Source organism: Monodon monoceros, unplaced genomic scaffold (assembly GCF_005190385.1).
Source record: "Monodon monoceros isolate NGI ecotype Baffin Bay Population unplaced genomic scaffold, NGI_Narwhal_1 Super_Scaffold_4, whole genome shotgun sequence".
Taxonomy (NCBI): Eukaryota; Metazoa; Chordata; class Mammalia; order Artiodactyla; family Monodontidae; genus Monodon; species Monodon monoceros.
In genome coordinates, this window is record NW_021703781.1 from 66,871,945 (window position 1) to 66,897,797 (window position 25,853).

Consider the following 25,853-nt stretch of genomic DNA (forward strand, 5'->3'; position numbering starts at 1 on the left):
TGCTGGTTTCAATGGAGCAGCCGGCAAAATCACCTTGGGATGCCTCTGAGGCTGTGGCATTGGCTGTCGGTGCCTGGGGATGCTGAGCAGGGTGGGCTCACTCTCGAAGCCAGTCTCACCTGGGTACGAACTGTCTGACGAAGCACAACTGTAGGGGCAGCACCCTAGGGACGGCATCCCTAACTCAAAACACCCAGAGCGCCTGATCCAAGGAGAGAAAAACTACATTGTAACGTAAGGGGATGAAAGAATTCATCTCGAAGCTATGTTAACACAGAGGTACTGGCATGGAGATGGCGGGTGAAAGGAAAAGAGCATGTGAGCAGAAATGGGGTCACAGATGTTCACCTACAGTCACTGAGGACTCCTTCTAAAGTGCTCCAACAGTTGTCCATTTTTAAATCCCATTATATTAATGATATCTATAAATATGTTAATATATAACATATGCATTTTATACAAACATGTTATGCACACAGAGGGTTAAGATAATAAGCGTACAACTATTTTAACCAGTAGAAAAGTCACTGCATCTCTCCTCATCTTTAAACACACAGTCTACCCCAGACAGCACGTATGTCGAGTTTACAAAAATGGACAGTCAAACCTTGGTTGTCTTCGAGGATGTGATGAGGGTCCATGAGCTCAACGGGTTCCCAGGTCATTAACGCGCACAAAGCTCTAAGGTTTCAGCTTTTCTTCCCGAGGTGGCTGACACACAGAAGGACTGCATCCACTCCTCAGGAAGGCCCTGGCTTTCCTCCTACGAATCTGTGGGCTGAGTTGGACCCGAGGGAGGGGCGTGCCACCCAGAGGGTGTGTCACAGCCAGCTCTGGAAGAATGAGCAGTTTCCGGCTGGATTCTAGCTCCTTCCTCAAGCACAGAGTCCTCATCTCCCGGCCCTCTGTGCTCTGTCTCCCACCAATTCCAAAGATTACTCTGAACGACACATCAGTTCACTGACACCACAGCTGCAGAAAACTGCCCTTTCTGGGATGATACTATTAAAACACGCCCAGAACGTTCCGCCGGTTTTCCTCCAATCTGCGCAATTCAGAATCCAGATTTTGATCACTGTGACGGCACAATAACTCAAGCACGTGAGACAAAGAAAGAAAAGGATCGATTTCCCTAAGGCTGCTGCATCCTCTTTTCACTTAATGAATGATCATCTCACCAGATGGGCTTTTAGCACTTTTTTCGCGTGTGCTAGGATTTAACAAAAATACTCCAACTTGGGGAGACTCCTTTCACTATCAGCCTGGCTGTTCATCATGGCTTTGGATGTTGTTTCCTGACAAAACGCTGGTCTGAGGCCAGTCATGGACTTGGAGCCCTTTTGTGTTAGGTACAGGCTGTCTGAAAACAATGGCCTCCTCCAGTAAAGCTCAGGAAGAGGCATTTTTTCCTTTAGTCAGTAATGCCCTGATGCTGGGTTGGATTACCTACCACCCACAGTCCAACTTTTCCCCCAGTTATTTTTGAACACCAGGGCTTTTGCAAATTGGAAACATTATGAAGACAGTTTTAATGGGAGAAGACACTTAGGACAAATATCTCCAGCGTCAGACACATTTAGAGGTTAAGTGGTAGAAGGAAACTGGCATAATTGTTTTCAGTGTGAGGGCAGTTCATCTAATTCCTGCAATAAAGACTTAAGCCCCGGCACCCAATTCTGAGATAGTTAATTCAATATAAGGCCCATAATCTACCCATTGAAAGGAAAGACTACATGATCACATTGTTTAAACATTAAGCTTATGTCGTTGAACATTCTCAGCTTACTCTCTTCTCCGTCCAGGTGGCTCTTTTGATTTGTTTTGAAATGGCTCTGGGTCATACTCCTGGGTCGCCCCACCCTCCCTTCCTTGAGTCCAGGCCACCATCTGGAACTCTGTGCCTCCGATAACGTCCTCCTGACTTGGCCGAAGCACCAGGCGCCAGACAAAGGATCACAACTGGACCACTCGTTGATAAAATGCTTGGCATTTGCAGAGCTGTCATATGTTAGCTGCTGCTGAAAGGCCAGAGTCGCATTTATTGAAATCTTCTGATTACGTCCAATGCCTAGCATTCTCATGACAGTGATTTCATAGTTTAGCCCTAATGTTTTTTTATTAGTGTCTCAGGATTCTTACCTTAAGGATGGAACAGAAGTCTTTTATCATGGCATTTTTTTTTTTCTCATTAGTCCTCATTTTGATTGTGATGGAAGCTAGTTTTTCCCACTCCCTTGAAATCACAGAATATGATCCCTAACTGATTTTAAATGAAAGGGGGTTAGAAGAAACCACATGTAGTGCTGTAGCTCTTTTCTGGGACCAAAACAGGATTCTAGTTTCAAAGCAACCTGCATGGATGGGTTCCTTGCCTGTTATGAGGCAGGACAGCACGGCGAGCGAGTAGGGGCACGATCCAACATGGAAACTTTGACTTTTTGAAGTGTTAGCCAATAAAGTAGTTCCTTCCTGACCATGTTCCTCCAAATCTTACTTCCGTTAGTTGAGCCAGAGATACGTTGGCAATTTATTAGAATCCAAAAGCCAGTTGCTTAAAAACTGTTTATATAACCGTTTTCCAATTAAATGGCAATGGTACTCCCTACAATGTCATTCTAAAATCAGAGGTACTGCTATGTGTTCTTTACCTTACATAACTCAGTCACCTGAGGAAGCTGGAGCAGAAATCTTTCCCAAATGAAGCTCCTCAGAAGTCTTCCCAGGAGAGCGACTGTCAGTCAGTAAAATTAATAAATAAAACATGCCTTAAATTGCATATTCACCTATACTTGAGAAATGCTTCATTCAACATTGTTAAACAGGTTTATTAATCATGGACTTCTCAGAGACATGTGTGCCTTGTAACTCTTTAAGACAAAAATAAGGTAAGATGCATTTCCTAAATTTATTGGACCAGAGAACGCCCAACCCCAGCACAAATATTAACTGACCCCAAAACAGAATTTGGAAACACTTCTCTAAGGAAGCAGAGGGCAAGAAGGGAATTTAGAGATAATTTACTTCATAGTGTCAAAGAGAAATCTTAGAGCCAGAGGAATTTAGGAACTTGCCAAGGCCACACACAATGTATAAGGAGGAGACTTCTGACCAGCAACATTCCGTCGTGCTATTTAGATGGCTACAATAGGCCTCAGTGCCTGGGTCTGTTTGCAAGTCCGGTCTGGTCCCCAGTGAGGCTAACCTGGAAACGTAGATGCTGCGTGTTCCTAGGCAAACAGCACATCTCACAGCAGATTGTATTAAAAGACTGGGCTGAGGAGATGAAGCCTACCATAATATAATTTATGACAGAGCTAAGAGTGAAAAATAGTGTGTATCAATAACAAAACACGCACAGGGCCCTGGTCTCATCTTTTAAACTAAGCAGAAGAGACAGAAACTTGAAGCAAATTTAATCCCATAAGAAGAATGATTCTATTGGGAAAGATGGAAACTAAATTTCTTAAAAGGTCATATTCAGTAAGAAAGAAGACCCCTCTAGACCCTAACTAGAAAGGCACAGGAAAAAAAAAAGTTAAGTACTGATTTGTCATTTCCCTTGAACTTGTGTTCTGAGGATGTCCAATTATAAGCCCAGGTGATTGGCCTCAATCCAAGCTCAGCTATGTGACTCCACGGGAAAGATCAGTTTCAGGAACTAAAATAACTAGTAGTTCACCACCCACTTAAACACAAAGCACTCTGACGGTGGCTTCATCTAGATATGGTCTTTATGGCACACAACGATCTCTGTGCTGCTAGACCCAGTTTCTGCTAATGATTTCCACGTGGATCCCATGTCATTATTTTTGTGACTGGAGAGGAAATTTTATGGACTTTACTAAGATAATATCAACGCCTATTACGTATGGTCATTGTGTATCTCAGATTCGTAAACTGCAGATAGAATAGCATTATTATTATTCATAGCTCACATTTACTGAGGGCTCACTCTCTGCAGGTTTTGAACAAAGATTCTCTCATTGATTTCTTATAACCCTCTGAGGCAGGTACCATTATCATCTCCATCAGAAAGATGAGGCAACTGAACAGAGAGAAAGTTGAAGAAATTGCCCAAGGCCACTCCACTAACAAGAGATACAGCTGGGACTTGGGGACTTGGACACAAGCGGTCTGAGTCAGAGACCCATGCCCAGGATGCTAAAACTCTCTCCAGAATAAACAGCTCAAGGCAAATCATTACATCAGAGAAGATGCCAAAGCCACCTACCTCCATGCCTGAGATAATGGTGGGGTGATCCAAAATATGAATTTAGCAGTACAAAAAGTAAGAGTATATCGAAGGCTGCTAATGCTTTTTGCAAAAGGTCTAAATACTAAAGACTCCATGGGAGAAGGAAGGAGTTCTTTCTGTTGACGTCAAAAGAATCATTTTTCTGAGTCACATACTGTTTTCATGAGATTCTCCTGAATTAATCTCCTTCACAAAGAGACCTAGTTGATGGGTAGTACCTGTCTCTGCAAAGGCTGCAGTGAGGGGACCACCGTCATGGCAGACTGTTCCCCAAACCTCATGCCCACTGATTGGAGTTGCCATCTGACACTTACTAGATCCAACTTCTTGACCTGGTCCTATTGCTAACTCACCAGTGATCCTAGGTCAGTCACCAAACTGACTTCTAAATCTGTTAAATGGTCCAATAATACTTGCTCTATCTGTATCAGAAAAGGTTAGAGATAACAGTGCCACCCAAAATTTCTATCAACTCTTTTTCTTTTACTTTCTCTTCTTTATTCCTTCCTTCGTTCTTTCCTTCGTTCTTTCCTTCCTTCCTTCCTTCCTTCCCTCCTTCCTCCCCTCCCTTTCTTTTCCTTTCTTCTTTTTTTGGCCGCTATTTGTCAAAAAGGACTTGAGATGAAATCTCAAGAAACTAGACTCCCCACCTCAAACAATTAGCTGCACGGAAACAGTATAGCTAGTACATTGGAATTCATCACCTGAATTTATGCTTACCCTAATCACTACTTGATGCTGACCCCTAATATTTGCCGCCAGCACCCCAAAATGGGGCTAATATTTTTCAAGCAGTTATTCTGTCCCAGGAACTAAGATAAGCATTTCTCACCTGCATTTCTCAATTTTTCCTCATAACAACCTTAGAAGGTAAGTACTTGGAAGAAGGGTATTATTAATCCTTCTCTAACAGATGAGAAGACTAAGCCTAGAGAGAAAGTACTGTTTCTTAAAGTCAGAGCTTGTGGTCAGGGGAGCAGGAACTTGAACTCAGGTCTGTACATGTTCATCACTGTGCTAGAGTGAGATGTGATCAAATGGCTCAACCACAACATCCTCGAGCCTTCTTCACGTCGCTCTGCGTGCAATCAACCAACATCAAGGCTGTTATTTGTGTGAACATTTTCTAAGAGGGACTAATTCGAAGCAGAATGTACTTAGTGGTTGCCATCAGACGGCTTCTACATCGCCCATCCACAGCTAAGAAGTGGACAGTCATGGATTTGCTATTTCCCTCCTCTCCCACTTTCATCTATTTCATCTGCCCTGACCCTTCTCTCCTACCCAACCTGCTGGGCTAGGCTAGTGGGGATAAAAATGTATTCTATACTCCCTGCAAAAAAAACCAGGCCATTTCTCTTTCATGCTCATTTGACACAAATAAACTGTAGGAACTGGGGGATTCCAATCTTTCTGTGCTTTGAAAATTTGCGACGATGAAGTCTTAAAACGAGAAAACGTTACTGCAGTATGAGGAGATTCTACCTTTCTCTCATTGTATGAGGATCAAACATTAAGTTAAATCATGATTGACTATAGTCTGGATTTTTATAATTTCCACATTAATTACCATTTTGCTCACAAGTGACGTATGATCATAGCGACTGCAAAATATTCCACGTGTAGCTTCACCCCTAGAGAAGGAAGGAGGATATTTATTGACTGTGCTATACACAGCGGGCTACATTTTATATGGAATTTTTTTGTTGTTAGGGGGTAGGACAATAGAATAAACACCTAGAAAACACATACTTCCCCTGGAAATGGTACTACATCATTCTGTCTCACCTATATCTTTCACTCAGTGTGTACCACTAGCAACCAGTTTGGAAGCTGCATTCTCTTTGGAAGCTTTATTCAAAGTTAGTGGGAAGAGAAAATATGCCACATTTTAACGACCATGAGAATGCTACTTCAAACCACTGACTCTGATTCAACCCAGTGTAATTTGGGAAACTTTAAATTTAATTTAACATTCTGTATTACCCTGCCTAGTTAACAATTTACGGACAGCAAAACATTCATATCTAGTCTTTAATGAAAGCAATCATTTATTTATGGTCTCATGCAAACTAATTATTCCAAAGACTTTCCTACCGACTTTTGAAAATCTTAATGGCTTAATCTCTGCCCGCTTTCAACTTTCATCTCTTCCAAGATCATTTGTTTACTTTAGCAAAGGGAGTTGGGCTAGCCTGTAACTATATACATCACACCTTTATAAACCTAGTCAAAAATCAAAAAAACAAAACAAAACAAAAATCTTTCTATTCTGTCCCAAATTCAAGAGGATAAGTCTAGTTTAAGGTATGTTTAATGATAGAGGAAGAAAAAAAAACCCAACAGGCATTTAAATCTTTCAAAACAAGTCGACACTGAGGATGCCTTGCTAAACCTTTTTAGGGTTCCTAATAACCAACCACTGGGGTCAAGGACAAAATTGCCTTTAGCAGTCAAATACTTCTCCCCAGCGGTAGCCTACTGATACTCCAATCTCTGTTCCTCTGAGCACACAGGCACAGACAGACCGTACAGAAGCTAGAGGGAGCCTTTGGATCACCTAGTCCAGTTGTTTTCAAGCTCATACACAGAATAATGAGGCTTCTTGTGGACTGGAGAGGGATGAGAAGGGCTGACTCTGGCTCCACCCCAACTTCTACCAGAGAAATTTCAGCTCATCTATCTTATTTTCTGGGCTTCCAGATGAGCCTTTATTTGAAAACAGGGTTCCATAGCTAAAAACAAACACACACTTTCAAAAATTCCCGTCCTGTCCAATCCTTTCACTTTAGGAAGGAGGAAAATGAAGACCATGAGAGTCAGTGACTGGTCCCAGGTCCCAGAATAAGTGAGTGGCCAAGGCAGGGTTATGGCCAACCATGGGCTCTGAGCAATGTGCTCCAGTGTAAGCACTTTCCCCAAGTTGCAGAGGACACAGCTCCTGACAGAAAGGCCCCCATCCTCATCCGGGAACGTGCCCAGGTCTGCCTACTACAGCTCTTCCTGGAACTGCCCACAACCCTACAGGGCAGGCTAGCAGGTACAGCGGTGGTCTCATTCCTATTCTTACTTTTATTCTTATTCCTATTCTCAACATTTTTAAACTACCAGATTGAGAGGCCAGGGACAGGAAAGTAGCAAGAGCCCTGCCAATTTAAGATGAAAAATAAAAACTTTCTGAGGTTGAATGTAAACCAATAGAAAATAATATTTGCTTGATAAAGTTGAATTTACATTCAAATTAGGATGGAAGCAGGATCTGTCCTGCTTGCTGTGATCTTCATTCTTTTTTTTGTTTACATCTTTATTGGAGTATAATTGCTTTACAATGGCGTGTTAGTTTCTGCTTTATAACAAAGTGAATCAGTTATACATATACATATGTTCCCATATCTCTTCCCTCTTGCGTCTCCCTCCCTCCCACCCTCCCTATCCCACCCCTCTAGGTGGTCACAAAGCACCGAGCTGATCTCCCTGTGCTATGCGGCTGCTTCCCACTAGCTATCTATTTTACATTTGTTCATTCTTAAAGTCTTGTTACTTAGCAAACCACAGCTGAGCTCACTGCATGGCGTCTAGTCCCAGGGTCACTCTAGTACTCATCAGGATACCTAGCCTCTGCAGTTAGTCTGGGAGTGCATTCTGGATAAATACCACTGTCGCTGGCTCCAGGAAGGTGGGCTCCACGTTTTGTAAAACGTGATGAAACCAAACTGTGAGCAACAAAAACTGATAAATTAAACTGGACTATTCCAGCTATCCCTAGGGTCTCTGATTTACAACAGGCTCCTTTAAATAGACTCCTAAAATAATCTTAGTTGCCATGCACTAGATGAGTATCTAAGCAAGTTCTTTTACCTATGTGTGCCTCAGTTTTCTCATCTATAAGATGGGGATGGTTAAAGTGCCTACCTTACAGGGTATCATAAGAATTTAAGTAAACAGCTCCTGGTACATAGTAATCTCTATATAAATATTAGTCATTGTCATTGTTGTTATTCTTATTTTGTTAAAAAAATAAAATAAAGTGTTAGAGAGGCTAAGGATGGGAAAGAAGAGCCCTGCCAATTTAAGATGAAAAATGAAAATGAAATTGTTATGAATTTTAATGTAAAGCAATAGAAAATAATAATTGATAGGTAAAAGTGGAATTGACAAACAAGTTGGGGTCATAGCTCCACCACCTTGCTGCTCAAAGCTGACCTGGAGCAGCAGCTTTGCCATCGCCTGGGAACTTGTTAGAAATGCAGAATCTCAGCACCCAACCCCACTCCCACCTACCAGATCAGAACCTGCCTTTTAACAATATCTCCAGGGAATTTATGTGCATATTAAAGTTAGAGAAAGGCTGCTTTATGGCATATACTGAGGTTTTAGCGCTTGTAGGTTAAAGGAATAAGACCTCACTCTGTAGTTATACCTCCGCACATTCTCCTAAATCCTATACCCCTCATATTAGATGGTTTCAACCAACCTGAGTCTTAAAGCAGATGTTCCTTGCATGAGACAGAACAATGTTAGGAGGGCATCAAGAGCAGTGAAATCACCTCTTGTTAGTAATGTCATCATCACAGTCATCATCAATGGCTAACATTTATTGAGCTCTTAAAATATGCAAGGATTAATGCAAGGTGCTTTCCATATGTTCTCAATGAATACGCACAATACCCTTTCAAGGAGGTAATACTGTGCCCATTTTATAGATGAGGGAACTGAGGCTCAAAGAGGCTATATCACTTTCTCACATCCAAGTTGAATGGGAAAAAAGGTCTTTCTGAAGTCCACTCTCTTTCTCAAAATTGATGCCTACGACATCAAAATCATATCTTTGTGAAGTAGGGAGCAGGAATTATCTCTTTTTAGGTGAAGAAAACTGAGACACAGAGTGGGTGAATGCATGATGTAGAGTCCACAACCTGAGACTGAAGTCAGGTCTAAGTCCATCAGGTTTCGAGTTTTTTTTGTTTTGGTTTGTTTTTTTTTGCGGTACGTGGGCCTCTCACTGTTGTGGCCTCTCCTGTTGCAGAGCACAGGCTCCGGACGCGCAGGCTCAGCGGCCATGGCTCACGCCATGTGGGATCTTCCCGGACCGGGGCACGAACGCGCGTCCCCTGCATCGGCAGGCGGACTCTCAACCACTGCGCCACCAGGGAAGCCCAGGATTCGAGTTTTTCAGATTGAATAATCCTGCTGCTAGAAACACCAATGATAATATAATGGCATTGAAGAGATGGGGGGAAAACAAATCAAATGAAAAGAAAGGTTTCCATTCATGAAGCTCTGTACAACTAAACCAAGGGACTTCCAATTTTAATCTCTGAAGTCAGGGTCTTATTGGGGTGTCAGCCTCTTTGGCAAACCAGAACTTCCAGATTTTTATTGCCATCGCCTGTGGCAACTGGCCCTCATCAGCATATCTCAGCTAACTTCCTACACAACGTTATGCTTGCACACCTGCGAAATTCTCCTAATTACAGCCTTTCTGATTTCCCTCACTAGCTCTCCATCCAAGTTTGATATCCAAAGAGTTTAGAACTCAGCAAGGCTAGTCAAAATCATTCCTTGATAGCACCAATGTCATCAATCAAAGACGCAGGTTTAGAATCAAGTGATCAGACTACTTACCCAGGCCCCAGTGAATGCCTTCTTCCTCTGTCCTTGAGGGCAGCAGGGAAAGAAACAGGGTTTGTTGACTAAAAATTCTGAATCAGTTTGTGCGGGCTGTCACTGCAAAATACCACAGACTGGGGTGGCTTCAACAAAAGAAATTTATTTTCTCACAGTTCCAGAGGTTGGAAGTCCAAGGTCAAGGTGTTGGCAGGTTTGGCTTCTGAGGCCTCTCACCTTGGCTTGCAGATGGCCACTTTCTTGCTGTGACCTCACAGGGTCAGCCTTCTGTGTGTGCGCATATGTCTCACGTCTCTTTCTCTCTTCCTCTGTGTCCAAATGTCCTCTTCTTATAAGGATACCAGTCATATTAGATGAGGGCCCACCTTAATGACCTCATTTTAATTTAATGACATCTTTCAAGGTCCTATCTCCAAATACACTTGAGGTAGGGCTTCAACAGAGGAATTTGGGGAGGACACAACTCAGCTCACAGCGGATGCTGAATGGATCTTTTCCTCCATTGTCACTAAGTCCTAGGGCTATGCTGAGGCCTTCTCATGCAGCGTGGGTTCGGTAAGAACAAGAATTTGCAATAATCTGAATCTCTCAGACCCATGACTCAGTGCACTCTGGGGGGAGAAGGAAGAGGAGGGATTTCCAGATCAGAACTTTTCTTTTCTGTTTACCGGGCCGAGCTTCTTCCCTGCCTCTATTCATCACGAGTGCAGGGGAGGTCACTCTACAGTGGGTTTTTAACAAAATTTAAATGGCACTTCTAAAACAGTCTGAGTCAGAGACACGAACTACTTCTAAAAAGTACAAACTGGAAAGAACTGGCATCTGGTAGCCTGGAAGACCTCTCGTGCCCTGAGGCACATGCTCCTGAGTGGTGAGGGGCTCAGTCCTGGGAGCTGGCGCTGGGCTTTGCAGACAGCTGTCCTGTGTAGCAGGACAGCCAGCTCCGGGCCAGCCCTCGCAGCTCCCCAGGCAGCACCAGCAAATGTCAGCAAGTAGGAGCGAGGAAAACCAGCACGGAGCAAACATGTCAGGAGGTGCTGGCTTCACACAGAATGTGTGCAAACGGCTTCTAACAATGAAATAGACGTTAGGTTCCTGGGCATCTAAACCATGATACCATAGGAACAGAACAAGACTAAAGTGAGAGTGAGATTTGCTATTAAAATGAAAACCTATACATCATTTAGTCTAATAAAGTTCATTAATTCAGACTGCCCTAATTTTCAGTTTTAGTAATTCAGCTAATTCTTTACATCATTAATTTTTAAACTTCGATCTCCAAACCTTTCCATATTGATACAAAATTCCATAATCTTCCTTGGGGTTTTAAAAGGTTATTTTGCCATTTCATCTGGTGTATGATACAGACTTTAAAGTAAAACTTATTTTAGATCAATATATTACTAAATGTATTGAAGATTATATTTTAGAGATCTCTTGTACAGAGACAATGCAGAACACTGCAGCTACAGGGGAAAATTACACCAGCAAGGAAACAGAAGGAAAAATTAATTCCCCCACTAGAAATTTCCTTATTAATTTCCCTATTAATTTATTAATACATGTGAAGAAACAAGTAAGAATCACTAGACATTTGAGGAAAACAAACAACACAAAATGGGATCAAGATGAAAATATAACCACATGATTCTAGAGAATACAAATAATTCATACAACAGAAGAGGACCTAAATAAAAATTCAGATTCAATCCACATCCTCTAAGGTGTTTGAGAACACACTGTATCCTTGAAATAAAAATGTTAAAAGATCAAAGGAGCAAGCAGAGAAAAAGAGGGTTTGGGGAAATTAAAAATGATTGTGAAAATAAAAAGAAATTCAATAGGTAAGCTAGAAGAAAATGTCAAGGAGATTGCCAAGAACATAGAACAAAATAAAAAAGAGATGGAAAATATGAAATAAGAATTAAGAGAGATGGAGGACACCCAGCACCCATTTGGTAGGAATCTCAGAAAGAGAATACAGAGAAGAGGGGAGAAAATAATAAAAGAAAACTCCCCAGACCCAATGAAAGAAACAGGTCTTCACATGCCTTCATTAAAGGGCAAACCAGGTACTGAATAGGATGAAGAAAACAAACAAACAAACAAAAACAACCAGCAAGACATATCCTGGTGGAATTTCAGACCTCTGAAGATACAGAGAAGATCTTTAAAGCTATCAGAGACCCAATCAGGTTACCAAGAAAGGAAAAGGACTCAAGCTGCCCTCAGACTTGGCAGACATTCAGAATTTCAGAAAACAGTAGAACAAAGCCTTTCAAGTTTTAGGGAAAACATACCATTGAATCTGGATATCTATACCAGGTCAATCAAGCATGTGGGCAAAATAAGACATTTTCAGACTTGCAAGGATTCCATTGACCTCCCATGCATCCTTACTGAAAAAAGTTTGACTCAAACAGAAGGAAAAATTAATCCTCAAACATAAAACTATAGATTCCAAGAAAATGTAGAATTAGTTTAAGAATAAAACAGTAGTGGTGTTTGTCCCACAGTGACAGCTATGCAACAGATCTAGAAATATGGTTAGAACATGGTCAGAGGGTTCCAAGAACGCATCTTCAAGAAAGAGTTCATTCAGCAAGTTAGCATGATTAAGAGGACAGAAGATCTTAGTGATGCCATTAATATATTCATTTTGCTTAGCAAAAAAAAAAAAAAAAAAGAATTGGGATTAAAAGCTTTGTGTAAACTAAAAACCTGTATAAGAAAATCATGGTGCAACTATGATGCAAACTAAAAAGTAACATAAAGTAACATAATTTTAAGCAAAAAAAAGTAAGGATTTTGGAAAAAGGCCCTTTGATGATGATGCTTTGATAATGCTTGAACATTCTCTTAGAGCAAAATGCATCAATGCTCAAAATAATTCCTTTTCTCTACAGGTCCAATCATATACCTGCTTTGCAGTTAAGAACATTTATATAACTTTTTTTTTTTTTTCTTTTTTTCGGTACGCGGGCCTCTCACTGTTGTGGCCTCTCCCGTTGCAGAGCACAGGCTCCGGACGCGCAGGCTCAGCGGCCATGGCTCACAGGCCCAGCCGCTCCGCGGCATGTGGGATCTTCCCGGACTGGGGCACGAACCCGTGTCCCCTGCATCGGCAGGCGGACTCTCAACCACTGCGCCACCAGGGAAGCCCCCAAGAACATTTATATAACTTTAATGTTATAAATGCATTCTATTGGTTTTCAGATCTCAAAATCAACCTATAATAAACAAGAAAGCCTGAAAGTTAGAAGATGTACAATATTGTAAACCTTGACAATGTAAAAGTAGGGTATAGAGGAGAACAGTAAGAAGGCAGAAAATGTGGGTAGGAGAAAAAAAGTGAGGTGAAGGAGTGGTAATTTCCTCCTTTCACATTATAGGGAGTCAGGAGGTATTATCTAAAATCAGATAAAATATAGCAGTATATTATTTCGAGTTATAAAGACTACCAACAGTAGATTTAAAACTAATAAAACTCTGGAAATGAGTATTAAAGTTCCTAGTTTAAGAGCAATTGTTGAAAGAAATGCAAGTACAAACATATTATTTAGAATTTATAGTAGTACCTACCAGAAGTAAAAAATAAACTTTTAAAACAGTTATATCTGCTATAAAAGGGCAACACAAGGTATCCTTGTGGTGATGCAACTGCTTTATGTCTTGGTTGAATCAATGTCAATACACTGCTTGTGATATTGAATTGCAGAATTGCAAGGTGTTGCCCAGTTATATTCTTAATTCTACCAAAGATTCTACCAAGCTAATATATTTATTTTCTTTTTCCACCTTTCCTGAGGTATAATTGACAAATAAAATTGTAAGATGTTTAAAGTGTACAACGTGATGATTTGATATACATGAACATTGTGAAAGGATTCCCACCCTAAAGTTAATTAATACATCCATCACCTCACATAGTTACCTTTGTGTGAGTGTGTGTGTTTGTGTGTGTGTGTGAGAGAGAGAGACAGAGAGAGGGAGACAGAGAGAAAGAGAGAGGGAGTGAGCTTAAGATTTACTCTCTTAGCAAATTTCACTTACACAATATAGTATTGCCAACTATATTCACCATGTTATACATTAGATACTCAGAACCTATCCATCTTGTCACTGAGAACTCATACCTTTTTACCAACCTCTCCCTATTTCCCCCACCCCTGGCAACTACTATTCTACTCACTGTTTCTATGAATTTCACTTTTTTTAGATTCCACATGTAAGTAATACCCTAATGCATCTCTAGATGGATACACAGTAAGTTAATTCATTATATATGAAGAATGCATTAGGGCATTAGGGCTAATTCTCTTGTGAAATCTCATTGAAAAAGGCTGCTCTACACAAAACACTGCAAATAATTGCTGAGATAAATTAAAGAAAACCTAAATAAAGGGAGATATATATCCTGTCTATGGATTTTAAGATACAACATTAAGATGTTCATTTCCCTGAAATTAATTTATGGATTCAATGCAACCCCAATAATATTCTCAGCAGGTGTATTTAAACAGAAATTGGTAAACTGATGTTCCAATAGACATGGGAACATAAGAGCCTAGGAATACCAAAACAATCTTGAAAAAGAACAAAGATGAAAGACTTATATGACTAAAAAGACTTTCTATAAAGCTACAGTAATCAAGACAGTGTGGTACTGGCATAGTGAAAGACAAGTTGATCAATAAATGGATTAGAAATTCCAGAAAGAGAGCCACACTTTCATGATCAATAGATTTTCTACAAAGGTCCCAGTGCAATTCAACCAGGAAAGGAGTCTTTTCAACAACCGGAACAACTGGATATCCACGTGGGAAAAAAATGAACCTCAACCCCTCCCTCGCAGTACATACGAAAATTATTTTGAGATGGATGACAGATGTAAACCTAAAGTCCAAACCTATAAAGCTTTTAGAAGAATACATAGACTACCTTTGTTCCCTGGGATTAGGCACAGATTTCTTGAACAGATAGGATACAAAAAACACAAACCATAAAAACTGATACATTAAACTTCACTGAAATTAAAACTTCTATTCATTAAAAGAGACTATTAAGAAAATAAATAGGCAAATCTTAGGCTGGGATAAAAAACTTGTAAAACATAAAGTAGACAAAGAACTTGTATTCAGAATATATTTTTAAGAAGTCCTACAACTCAATAAGAAGATAAACAACACAATTTAATAGTGGGGAAACAAAGACTTGAACACGCACTTCACAAAGAAAGATATGCAAATACCCACTAAGCACATGAAAAAATTCTTAAAAAATTAGTTATCAGGGAAATGCAAACTAAAATCACACTTAGATGCCCATCTACCAAATGACAATACTAAATGTTGATGAGGATGTAAAACAGCTAAACCTCTCATACGTGGCTAGTGAGAATATAACAAGGTACAACGACTTAAAAAAGATTTGGTATTTTCTTATAAAGTTAAGCATACACCTCCCCTTGGCCTAGCAATTCCACATCTAGATGTTTATTCAAAGGAAATGAAAACACAAATCCACAAAAAGACTTTTTCGAGTATTTTCATAGCAGATTTATTCATATTAGCAAACAAGTCAAATGTTCATCAATAGTATGAATAAACAAATTGTGGTACAGCTGTACAATGGAATACCACTCAGCAATAAAAAGGAATGACAACTTCTATCTACAAGGACGTGGATGAATCACACAGACCTTATGCTGAGCAAAAGACGCTTATGCAAAAAGTGTATGAATCCTTTATATGAAGTTCTAGAACAGGCAAATCTATTTAGAACTGTGGAGTAAGAGAATGCACTGACAAGGGACACAAGGGAATATCTGGGGAGGTGGAAATGTTCAATATTGTGATAGAAGTTATGTGGATATATCCATTTTTAAAAATCTTATAGCTAAGATCTGTACATCAATGTATGCCAATTATACCTTTAAAAAATAACTTAAAAAGTAATAGAGGGAATGGAAGTTTACATCAAACAAGGATGGCAGGGTGTTGTTAACTGAAACTAGGTGATGGGTATGTGAGATTCATTATAGTAGTTTGCTTATTTTTTATTATAGAAATCTTCAAACACATGCCAAGGAAAAAATGTACACTGAATTTTAACTTTGTATTATTGCAACATGATCATATAGATGCTTAGAATTCTAATATTTAAGCTTAAACATTCAACTGACTGATTTTTATTACTTTTATTGCTTTTTTTAACGGTAAGGTAAAAAAAAGATTTCAGCCTGCTATTTCCAACCTTTTCTCTCTAAATATCCTATTATAAGTGAGGAAAATCTTTACTGCTAATAATCAAAAGACAAATTGCAGATAATCATTAATATATTATCCTTCTAAAACACTGGCTTTTGAAATACCATAGTTCTTCCCATGACTTAAAGAAGAATTTTACTTAGAAGAGTGAAACTTATGAATACGGTGAAGATCAACTTGAGAATAAGAGTTTGCAGAATTTTTAAAAATGTTAATGATAAAAATGATTCACTTGTATTTTATCATCAACCTTTTTAATGTTTCTTATCTTTAACCAAAGGTCTTTCATTACTATACATTGAACAATATATGAATAAGAATAAAAACACTTTAAGTGGCACTGTGGTTTGGCTTTTCTAGCTACTCAGTGATTTGAACAACTCTCTCTTTCTCTGTCTCTGTCTCTCTCTCCTCTCTCTCTCTCTCTTTCCCTCTGTCTCTCCCTGACACACACACTCTCTCATAACATTACATCTCTGAGGTATCTTGGAGTAACAAGAGCTTAAATTGTTACCACATAAACTATAAAAATGTACCTTAGAGTACTTCCCAGTAGAATATTTTCATAAATGGGGATTATCTGTAAATCTGCTTTGGCCAGCTACTAAACTGGAATTTAGAATGTGCATTACATATTAGCAGAGATGTTCTAATGCCCAGTTTCAAGCTTACCTTAAATTGCTTATAGCTTATTTATTTTTCATACCATTTTCAATAAAGTGATTCACAGGCAAAGCCTGCCTTTGGTCATTCTGAGGAGAAAAAAGAGTAACTTAATGGGCAGTGCAAATCAGTCTCTCCCTTCCTGAGTGGGGTCCAATGTCTTTTTTTCTGGCATGCCTGGGAATGTGAAAGTACACTTTGTTATAGGCTCTTTCCACAAAGAGAATCCACAGATTGTTTCCAAGTATAACGATTTAGTGGGTCACTGACCCTAATAAGGAGTCAAGTCCAATTTCAGAGAATTCTGGTTCTCAAAGACAAACTCATGAATAGTTCATCAGCTGAAGTGGAAGAGCTGCCTTATAATTCCTTTCATGTATACCAGTTTTAAGACTTTTTCAAAGGACTGGATAATTGTGCCCAAAATTTCCATGCTCACTGAAGTACTTTAAACAGTATGAGTACCCAAACAAATGAGGTAATAAGAAATAAAAGTTTGATATCTCCTTTTTTTAAATTAGTGTCAGGTCTAGTTCTTAAACTAAACACGTGCAGAATTAGCTCAAAATCAGCTGAGAAATATCTGGTTCATGCCACGACCTCCAGGCAGACATGTACTTACACCATCGCAGATACAGGGTGTGCGTATGCTTAAAACTTCTAGGCAAGAACACAGGGATTTTTTAAATGCTAAAACAAGATAGCAGGCAGAATTCTGACTTGACTAGAACCAACTAGCCTGAGCCATGTTTTAAAGCAGTTATCACACAAATTATAAAATAAAATGGGGCTTCCCTGGTGGAGCAGTGGTTGAGAGTCCACCTGCCAATGCAGGGGACACGGGTTCGTGCCCCAGTCCGGGAAGATCCCACATGCTGCGGAGCGGCTGGGCCCGTGAGCCATGGCCGCTGAGCCTGCGCGTCCGGAGCCTGTGCTCCGCAGTGGGAGAGGCCACAACAGTGAGAGGCCCGCGTACCGCAAAGAAAAAAAAAAAAAAAAAGAATGTGACTTATTGACAAATAAAGTGACTTGAGATTAGGATATAAAGCCAACAAGTGTACCCGCTGGACATCGTCCTGTATCCCAAAGTCAGATGTCAATGCCCATGGTCCCTGAGCGGATGGGTCACCACTGGGCAGGGTACGAATTAGGAGGGTAAAGCAAAGACCTTGAATAGTTGAAACTGGAGGAAATAGTCTGAAAAACTTTTTTTTTTTTTGCAGAGGTTGAACCTGATGAATAAGGATGAAGGAAAAGAGAACTGTAGATGGTTTGGGATAAGCAAACACAGGAGACTGACAGAAAACGTAAGAAGTCATTCAGTTGACAAAAATTTACTCAGACCCTTGGTAAGAAAGTCTGGTCACCAAGATAGGCACAAAAACACAAGTAATGTCTCTAAAACTTAGTGCCATGGTAAAGCAGAAATGAAGCCACTGTATCTTCCAAAGATGGTTACTTAAGATATTGTAATTTATGCAGGTAGCCTCACCAGAAATCATGATAAAAAGTTTGAAATTTTATGAAATATTTTGTTTTATGTGCAGAAGATTGCAGTGCAAGGGCAGGGCTGCAGGTAGTGGGACGGGGGTGTGGATCAAATTATTTGTTAATACATTTCATTGGGTTATTTTCCAAGACAAATAGCCAACAGGTCCGGTTTACCCTGAAACCTCTAGTACAAGGCAGTCATCATTCTTACCATAAATAATTGGATCCATTTAATAAAGAAGATGTGGCACATATATACAATGGAATATTAGCCATAAAAAGAAATGAAATTGAGTTATTTGTAGTGAGGTGGATGGACCTAGAGTCTGTCATACAGAGTGAAGTAAGTCAGAAAGAGTAAAACAAATACCGTATGCTAACACATATATATGGCATCTAAAAAAAAAACAAAAACGTTCTAACGAACCTAGGGGCAGGACAGGAATAAAGACGCAGACGTAGAGAAGGGACTTGAGGACATGGGGAGGGGGAAGGGTAAGCTGGGACGAAGTGAGAGAGTAGTATTGACATATATACACTACCAAATGTAAAATAGATAGCTAGTGGGAAGCAGCTGCATAGCACAGGGAGATCATCTTGGTGCTTTGTGACCACCTAGAGGGGTAGGATAGGAAGGGTGGGAGGGAGACGCAAGAGGGACGGGATATGAGGATATATGTACACATATAGCTGATTCACTTTGTTATATAAAGCAATTATACTCCAAAAAAGATGTTAAAAAAAAAAGAAAAGAAAAAAAAAAGAATTGGATACATTTAAAAACCACCAAGTCAAACTCAAACCTTCAAACCTGAATCTCAAGTACAAGACTACACTCTTTCTTGATGTCACACTCGGAATCAGAAAATCAATCAATCGGAATCGAGCATCTACTATGTATAAAATAACAATATATAATTAGATAAGGGGATGGAAAACTACATACAAGTAAATTCAGCAAAGCAAAGTTCAAAGGATTAGGAAACCTTTGGGAATTGAATCGATTTAGGCACAAGCCCCTTTTCTAGGAAAGACTTTATCTTTTTTCTTTCCCAGATTCATTCTATCATCCAAGTTACATAAATTATATTGCATTAACAGCATCAGTACCAACTGATTGTCAGAGTTTTGTGGGATACCCTTATCAATAAATAATCCTCACTATGAGTTATTCTCACAAACGTTCACTGGTAATGATGACACCAAAGTCGACAGGTCAATGCACGTTCCCATATGCTGGAGGCATAAACAACAGGCAGTTAGAGACCCCAACAGCTACTTTTCCCTGGAGGAGTATACCAAGTGTGGCTTGTAGTCTCAAGGAGGAGAGCAAACTAATTCTCTTTCTAGATGCCAGTGTGACGAAGCCTGAGGCTAAAGACGTCCAAGGCAGTTGCTCAATTATGATGGGGAGAGGTAGGGTTATAAGAGATAACCTTTGGGGGAAATATTTTGCTAAAAGCAGAGAACTTGTTCTGTTGCTTAACCTGTTATGTCCCCAAAGGAGTTCATTACCCTATTATTCCATTTACTATAAAGAGAATGGCCTGCTACTCTGATTCATTATGTTTCAGAGTTTTGTTCAACTTAAAAAAATTAAAAACCCTGCCCAATCCTGTGGGAAACCAAAGCAGCCCCTCCCCAGACTTCCAGTAAGCCAGTAAGACACCAGTAATAGACTCTCAGACACACAGAATGGCCTATTAGAGACCAACACCATCATTTAAATTTTTCCAGTAACTGCATAAAAAAAGTAAAAGAAAACAGGTGAAATTAATTATAACAATTATTTTATTTAAGACAATATATCAAGATATATCTAACCGGATACACTATCCCTTCAATAAGAGCTCAATAGCCACATGTGGTTACTGACTACCACCTGGACGATGCAGTCAGAGGCCATAATATCCCGCAGAGTTCTCACTGCTTTACTAAGCTATTTTGCTGATCACTCGTTTTCAAAGCCTGTTTTGGTGGCAGGTCTTTTATTTGTTCACACGTGGTGATGAATACAAAATATGTACAACTCAACAGTCTTGGTGATGGGAAACCTTACTAAAACCTTCTTAGCCATAAGGAAAAGGGCATTTTTAAAAAGGAAGCACCATGAGAAGGATGGCAAGTGTGAAATGCATGCTGAGCTCTCTCTAGATAAAGTGATCCAGCTACTGGCACATTCTGAAACAAAACAACCTCAACAGGCACCGGTCCAGTGCTGTCATGTGACCATGAAGCAGCTATGCCCCCTGAAGCCATCAGGAAACCTCTTGGTCTAATGGACAGTCAGTGTTTCCCTGAAAGTGCTTCCTCCTACCTGTCAAGTCCTCTCTCCAGGTACCCTCTGCCACAAACGTCTCCTTGCCAAGCATGAGGCGATGCTAAGAGACCCTCCTTTCATGGGACCCCAAAACCACATAGGACTGGTAATTGGAGGCAGCAGTGACACACATGAAAATAAATAGTGTACTTCTTGTGAAGGAGGAGGTCCGGAGAGGGTAGAGGAAAACTTGGAGAGAATGCAAAAAAAGAATGAAAGAAAAGTGAATGAGTCAAGTAATTAAAAAAGAAGTACTTATTCTCCCCCTACATTTGAGGAAAGGAGGGAAAAAGGGAGGGAGGGAAGGAGAGAAGGAGGGAGGAAGGAAGGAAGGAAGGAAGGGAGGGAAGAGGGAAGGAAATGAAGTAGTAAAATCTACTTATCCTAAAAGTCAACTCTAGTTAATAATAAAATCCAGGGTCAGTGTCTTAATGCTTGCGTGAGGCAGCAGACAAGCTTTCCAATATAATTAACAGAAGTGGCTTTACCATGAAGTTAATGATGCTTAAGCTGCACGGACTCTCACTTGCAGGGACGCTTTCAAAGTCCTGGGAGGAGCCCTAATATTATTCACATGGTCATATGTCTGTAAAATTTGCGCACATGCGTGCACGCATAAACACACACACACACACAGATATTTCAATCAGAATCTTAAGACTCTCTCTTTTCCTTTTGACTTCCCTCCTTGTAGGTCAGTGTTGAAGTAGCACAGAGTATATTTTAAGAATCTGGCTAAGAAGAAGTTGAGTCAGGAATACATTTAGTTTGGGGTTTTGTGGAATATACTTATGGGGTTCATTGCCACCTCTGTGTATTGTTACATTATTGTTAGCTATCACTGCAGTGTAAAAATGACTTCCAGGGACACTCCTACCATGTACGATGCTGACTCAGTGTCATGACGTGAAGATGTGAGAACAGAGGTCATGTGATAAGAATGTGTCCCATGGCATCCAGCACGAGAACTGTATGGGCCCTAGAAGAGGAACAAGGTTTGAAATGTACAGAGGTCTACAGAAAAAATCTTCCAACCATCAGACATGTAAAATCAGAAGCAGAGGATTCAGTCCTCATCAACATCTAGTCAAAACCAAAGTTCTCTCCTACCATAAATATACTCGGTAATGAAACAGGTATAATTATAAATTCACCACACATTTTTACGTAGGCACTATGAGAAATCAAAACTATCAAAATTCTGGTATTCATAGACCCAAAACTATAGCAGTGAGTGTAACTGTGCGAAATTGCTTGTTTTATGTGTTCCAGCTAGCAATACAAAAAATAAATTTTAATAAACTACGCTAAAAGAAATATTAAAGTATTTTTCTTTTCTCTATATAGAAAATATTACAAAATTGTTGTCATGTGAAGAGGCAATCAAAGAGTATGCCATCTAAAATGTAGGGGGAGGGGCTTCCATGGTGGCACAGTGGTTAAGAATCCGCCTGCCAATGCAGGGGACACAGGTTCGAGCCCTGGTCCGGGAAGATCCCACATGCCATGGAGCAACTAAGCCCACAAGCCACAACTACTGAGCCCATGTGCCACAAGTACTGAAGCCCACACACCTAGAGCCCGAGCTCCGAAACAAGAGAAGCCACTGCAATGAGAAGCCCGTGCACCGCTACAAAGAGTAGCCCCCGCTCGCCGCAACTAGAGAAAGCCCAAGTCCAGCATCGAAGACCCAACAATGAAGGCCTGATGCAGACAAAAATAAATAAATTAATTAATTAATTACTTTTTAAAAAAATGTAGAGGGAGAAGTATTACAAAGATATGTCAATATGTTTATTACTTAACTGCCTGTTGCTCTGTATGGCATGATTAACTGTCATGTTTAAGAAAGAAATTTGACATTTCTTATGATTTTTTCCTCTTCCTAAATAAACATTCATCTTTATACCTAATTTTTTGGCTCCGGACGCGCAGGCCCAGTGTCCATGGCTCACGGGCCCAGCTGCTCCGCGGCACGCAGGATCGTCCCGGACCGGGGCACAGACCCATGTCCCCTGCATCGGCAGGCAGACTCTCAACCACTGCGCCACCAGGGAAGCCCCCTATACCTAATTTTGTATTCATAATTTTTCATTATTTTGCCTAAAGGGGGCTCCTCAAATAATACAATCTTCATATTGCATGTAAGGCTCCATAAAACCTTAGCAAAAAATAACTACACATACCACCATCCCCACCACGTGCATACACACGTACACATGGATGCACGTGTGCGCGCGCACACACACACGCACATATTTACTTGGGCAAGAACTGCCATGTTGACCCAGGTCAAGGATACCCACTGGACTTCCCATCCACTCCTCTCACAGGTTCAACTGCCCAACAGATCCAGAGATGAAGTGACTCAGTAGGGCTTTGGCAACTATCAGAATTGTATTAACATGTAATCTTGACAGATTTGGCTTTCCAGAAAGAAATGCATGGGTCCATATTTGCATACTAAGTGTCTGAATTCCACTATTTCACTAGAAAAGGTGAGCCTCTGAAACATTTGCTTGTCTTTTACTCATTCTTTAAAATTCTAAAGACATTCTGATCCACCCTACTTAAAGTTGACCTATAAGCTCATACTTGTGTGTAAGTAGGTCTGAAAAAGACTAGTCAATGATTATGATAATATTCAAAGTATTCCTGTTCTATTTGGGGTCTGGAGTCCCTGTAAGGTATCTCTGTCACAAGGCACTATATATTCACTTGTCACAAGTGAAGTTTTACTGTCACAAGAGCAACAGTAACAGAAGTTACTCTGGTTGTCACAAGGAAGGCAAATGAATATTGCTGTCCAGCATCTCATTAGAAATTGGTTTCACCAGGGTTTTGTAAAATTTTCTTCTGCTGATTGTCTTGTTTGCAGTCATCCCACTTCAACTTACCATGAGCTCTTCTGTTGCTATACAATGGCTTTTATAGGAACTGGGTATATTCCCTATCTTTTGATGTTCAATTTACATGGTGACAATGTTGAGACCACTGAAGAAGCCACGTGTAAAGCTTATGACTGACACAAGTCTCACAGTCACACATACCACTCTTGGGACCAGGAATGGCCAGCCCTCATGCTTAACTTCTGTATCAGTCAGGGTCTTGGCAGGAAACAGATAGAACATTCAAACTGCATCATTTGAAAAGAGTTGAACAAAGCGGATATTTGCAAAGGTATGGGAACGGTTTAGGTAAACCGACAAGGAACCTCCACTACATGAGCCTAGCTACAGTGGAGAGCTGTTACTACTCCTAGGCCTGCAGAGGTGAGAGGTAGAGTAGATGCTAGAATCCAAAGTGGGGTAGCCAAATGGAGAGGGCTACCTGACAGGAGCTATGGCCCTTAACAGAAGGACAGACAGCCAATGGTGACCCGGCAGGGAAGGAGCCAGGGGAACAAACACCCCAACTACATTCTCCTCCCACTCTCAGATCTCCTGCCAGAGCCCCCCACAGGCTGGACCCAACTCCAGCAGAAGTCAAGGGAGCCACTGATGCAGCTGTAGAGGTGAGCCTGGAGCACAGAGCAGAGCAAAGGGTAGAGAGAGTGGAGTCCAAGGAACATCGAGAAGATTTTCAGCGTATCCTTGAGAATGAGAGGGAAAATCTTTTCATTACAAAATGTACTGATGCCATAGTTAAAAGTTATAGTGGTTCCTTCATAAGACCTAAAAATTACAGTGTAGAGGCATACACAATGGTTTTCAAACCATAAATGCATAATATAGGAAATTTAAAAGCAAAAAGGCTGCAGCCTATTACGAGCTACACTCAGTCAGATTGACTACCCTTAATCAAGGCTACCTTCTATTTGCCAGGCTCCCCAGTGTCATGCTGGCTTTCTTAGTTTGGGTTTTCCACTTTGCTTTCATTGTATGGTTGAGACACACATGCTACGTGGATGAAAGCTGAGGAGATGACAGCTCACACTCTGATGCTACTAGTGAAAAATTTTAGTGATACAGCCTGGTACAGGCTAGTCTATGACACAGGACTATTTTAGTGATGTGTGGAACAGCCTGGTACAGGTTAGTCTATGACACAGGACTATTTTAGTGATGTGTGGAACAGCCTGGTACAGGCTAGTCTATGACACAGGACTATTTTAGTGACATGTGAAGCAGCCTGGTACAGGTTAGTCTATGACACAGGACTATTTTAGTGACGTGTGGAGCAGCCTGGTACAGGTTAGTCTATGACACAGGACTATTTTAGTGACGTGTGGAGCAGCCTGGTACAGGTTAGTCTATGACACAGGACTATTTTAGTGATGTGTGGAGCAGCCTGGTACAGGCTAGTCTATGACACAGGACTATTTTAGTGACATGTGGAGCAGCCTGGTACAGGTTAGTCTGTGACACAGGACTATTTTAGTGACGTGTGGAGCAACCTGGTACAGGTTAGTCTATGACACAGGACTATTTTAGTGACGTGTGGAGCAGCCTGGTACAGGTTAGTCTGTGACACAGGACTATTTTAGTGACGTGTGGAGCAGCCTGGTACAGGTTAGTCTATGACACAGGACTATTTTAGTGACGTGTGGAGCAGCCTGGTACAGGTTAGTCTATGACACAGGACTATTTCAGTGATATGTGGAGCAGCCTGGTACAGCTTAGTCTGTGACACAGGACTATTTTAGTGACGTGTGGAACAGCCTGGTACAGCTTAGTCTATGACACAGGACTATTTTACTGACGTGTGGAGCAGCCTGGTACAGGTTAGTCTATGACACAGGACTATTTTAGTGACGTGTGGAACAGCCTGGTACAGGTTAGTCTATGACACAGGACTATTTTACTGATGTGTGGAGCAGCCTGGTACAGGTTAGTCTATGACACAGGACTATTTTAGTGATATGTGGAGCAGCCTGGTACAGGTTAGTCTATGACACAGGACTATTTTAGTGACGTGTGGAGCAGCCTGGTACAGGTTAGTCTGTGACACAGGACTATTTTAGTGACATGTGGAGCAGCCTGGTACAGGTTAGTCTATGACACAGGACTATTTTAGTGACGTGTGGAGCAGCCTGGTACAGGTTAGTCTATGACACAGGACTATTTCAGTGATATGTGGAGCAGCCTGGTACAGGTTAGTCTATGACACAGGACTATTTTAGTGATGTGTGGAGCAGCCTGGTACAGGTTAGTCTATGACACAGGACTATTTCAGTGATATGTGGAGCAGCCTGGTACAGGTTAGTCTATGACACAGGACTATTTTA

The 25,853-nt window shown here is 40.6% G+C and overlaps 1 protein-coding gene across 6 annotated transcripts in view; it reads right to left on the reverse strand.

Annotated features, from left to right (window-relative positions):
* The window catches only part of ABLIM1 (actin binding LIM protein 1), a 320,517-nt gene that overhangs the window by 226,919 nt on the left and 67,745 nt on the right, over positions 1 to 25,853 (reverse strand). For 2 of the 6 annotated variants that reach the window (XR_003796975.1, XM_029244847.1), the window contains exon 1: positions 608 to 819. The exons of 2 other annotated variants lie outside the window; for them this stretch is intronic. Coding sequence is in view for 3 of the 4 variants with exons in the window: in XM_029244847.1 (XP_029100680.1) it covers positions 608 to 665 (58 nt within the window). In the remaining variant the exon portion in view is untranslated. Of the gene's footprint in view, positions 1 to 607; positions 830 to 25,853 lie in introns of those variants that run through there. 2 more of the 6 variants (XM_029244856.1, XM_029244848.1) reach the window with 2 other exon arrangements.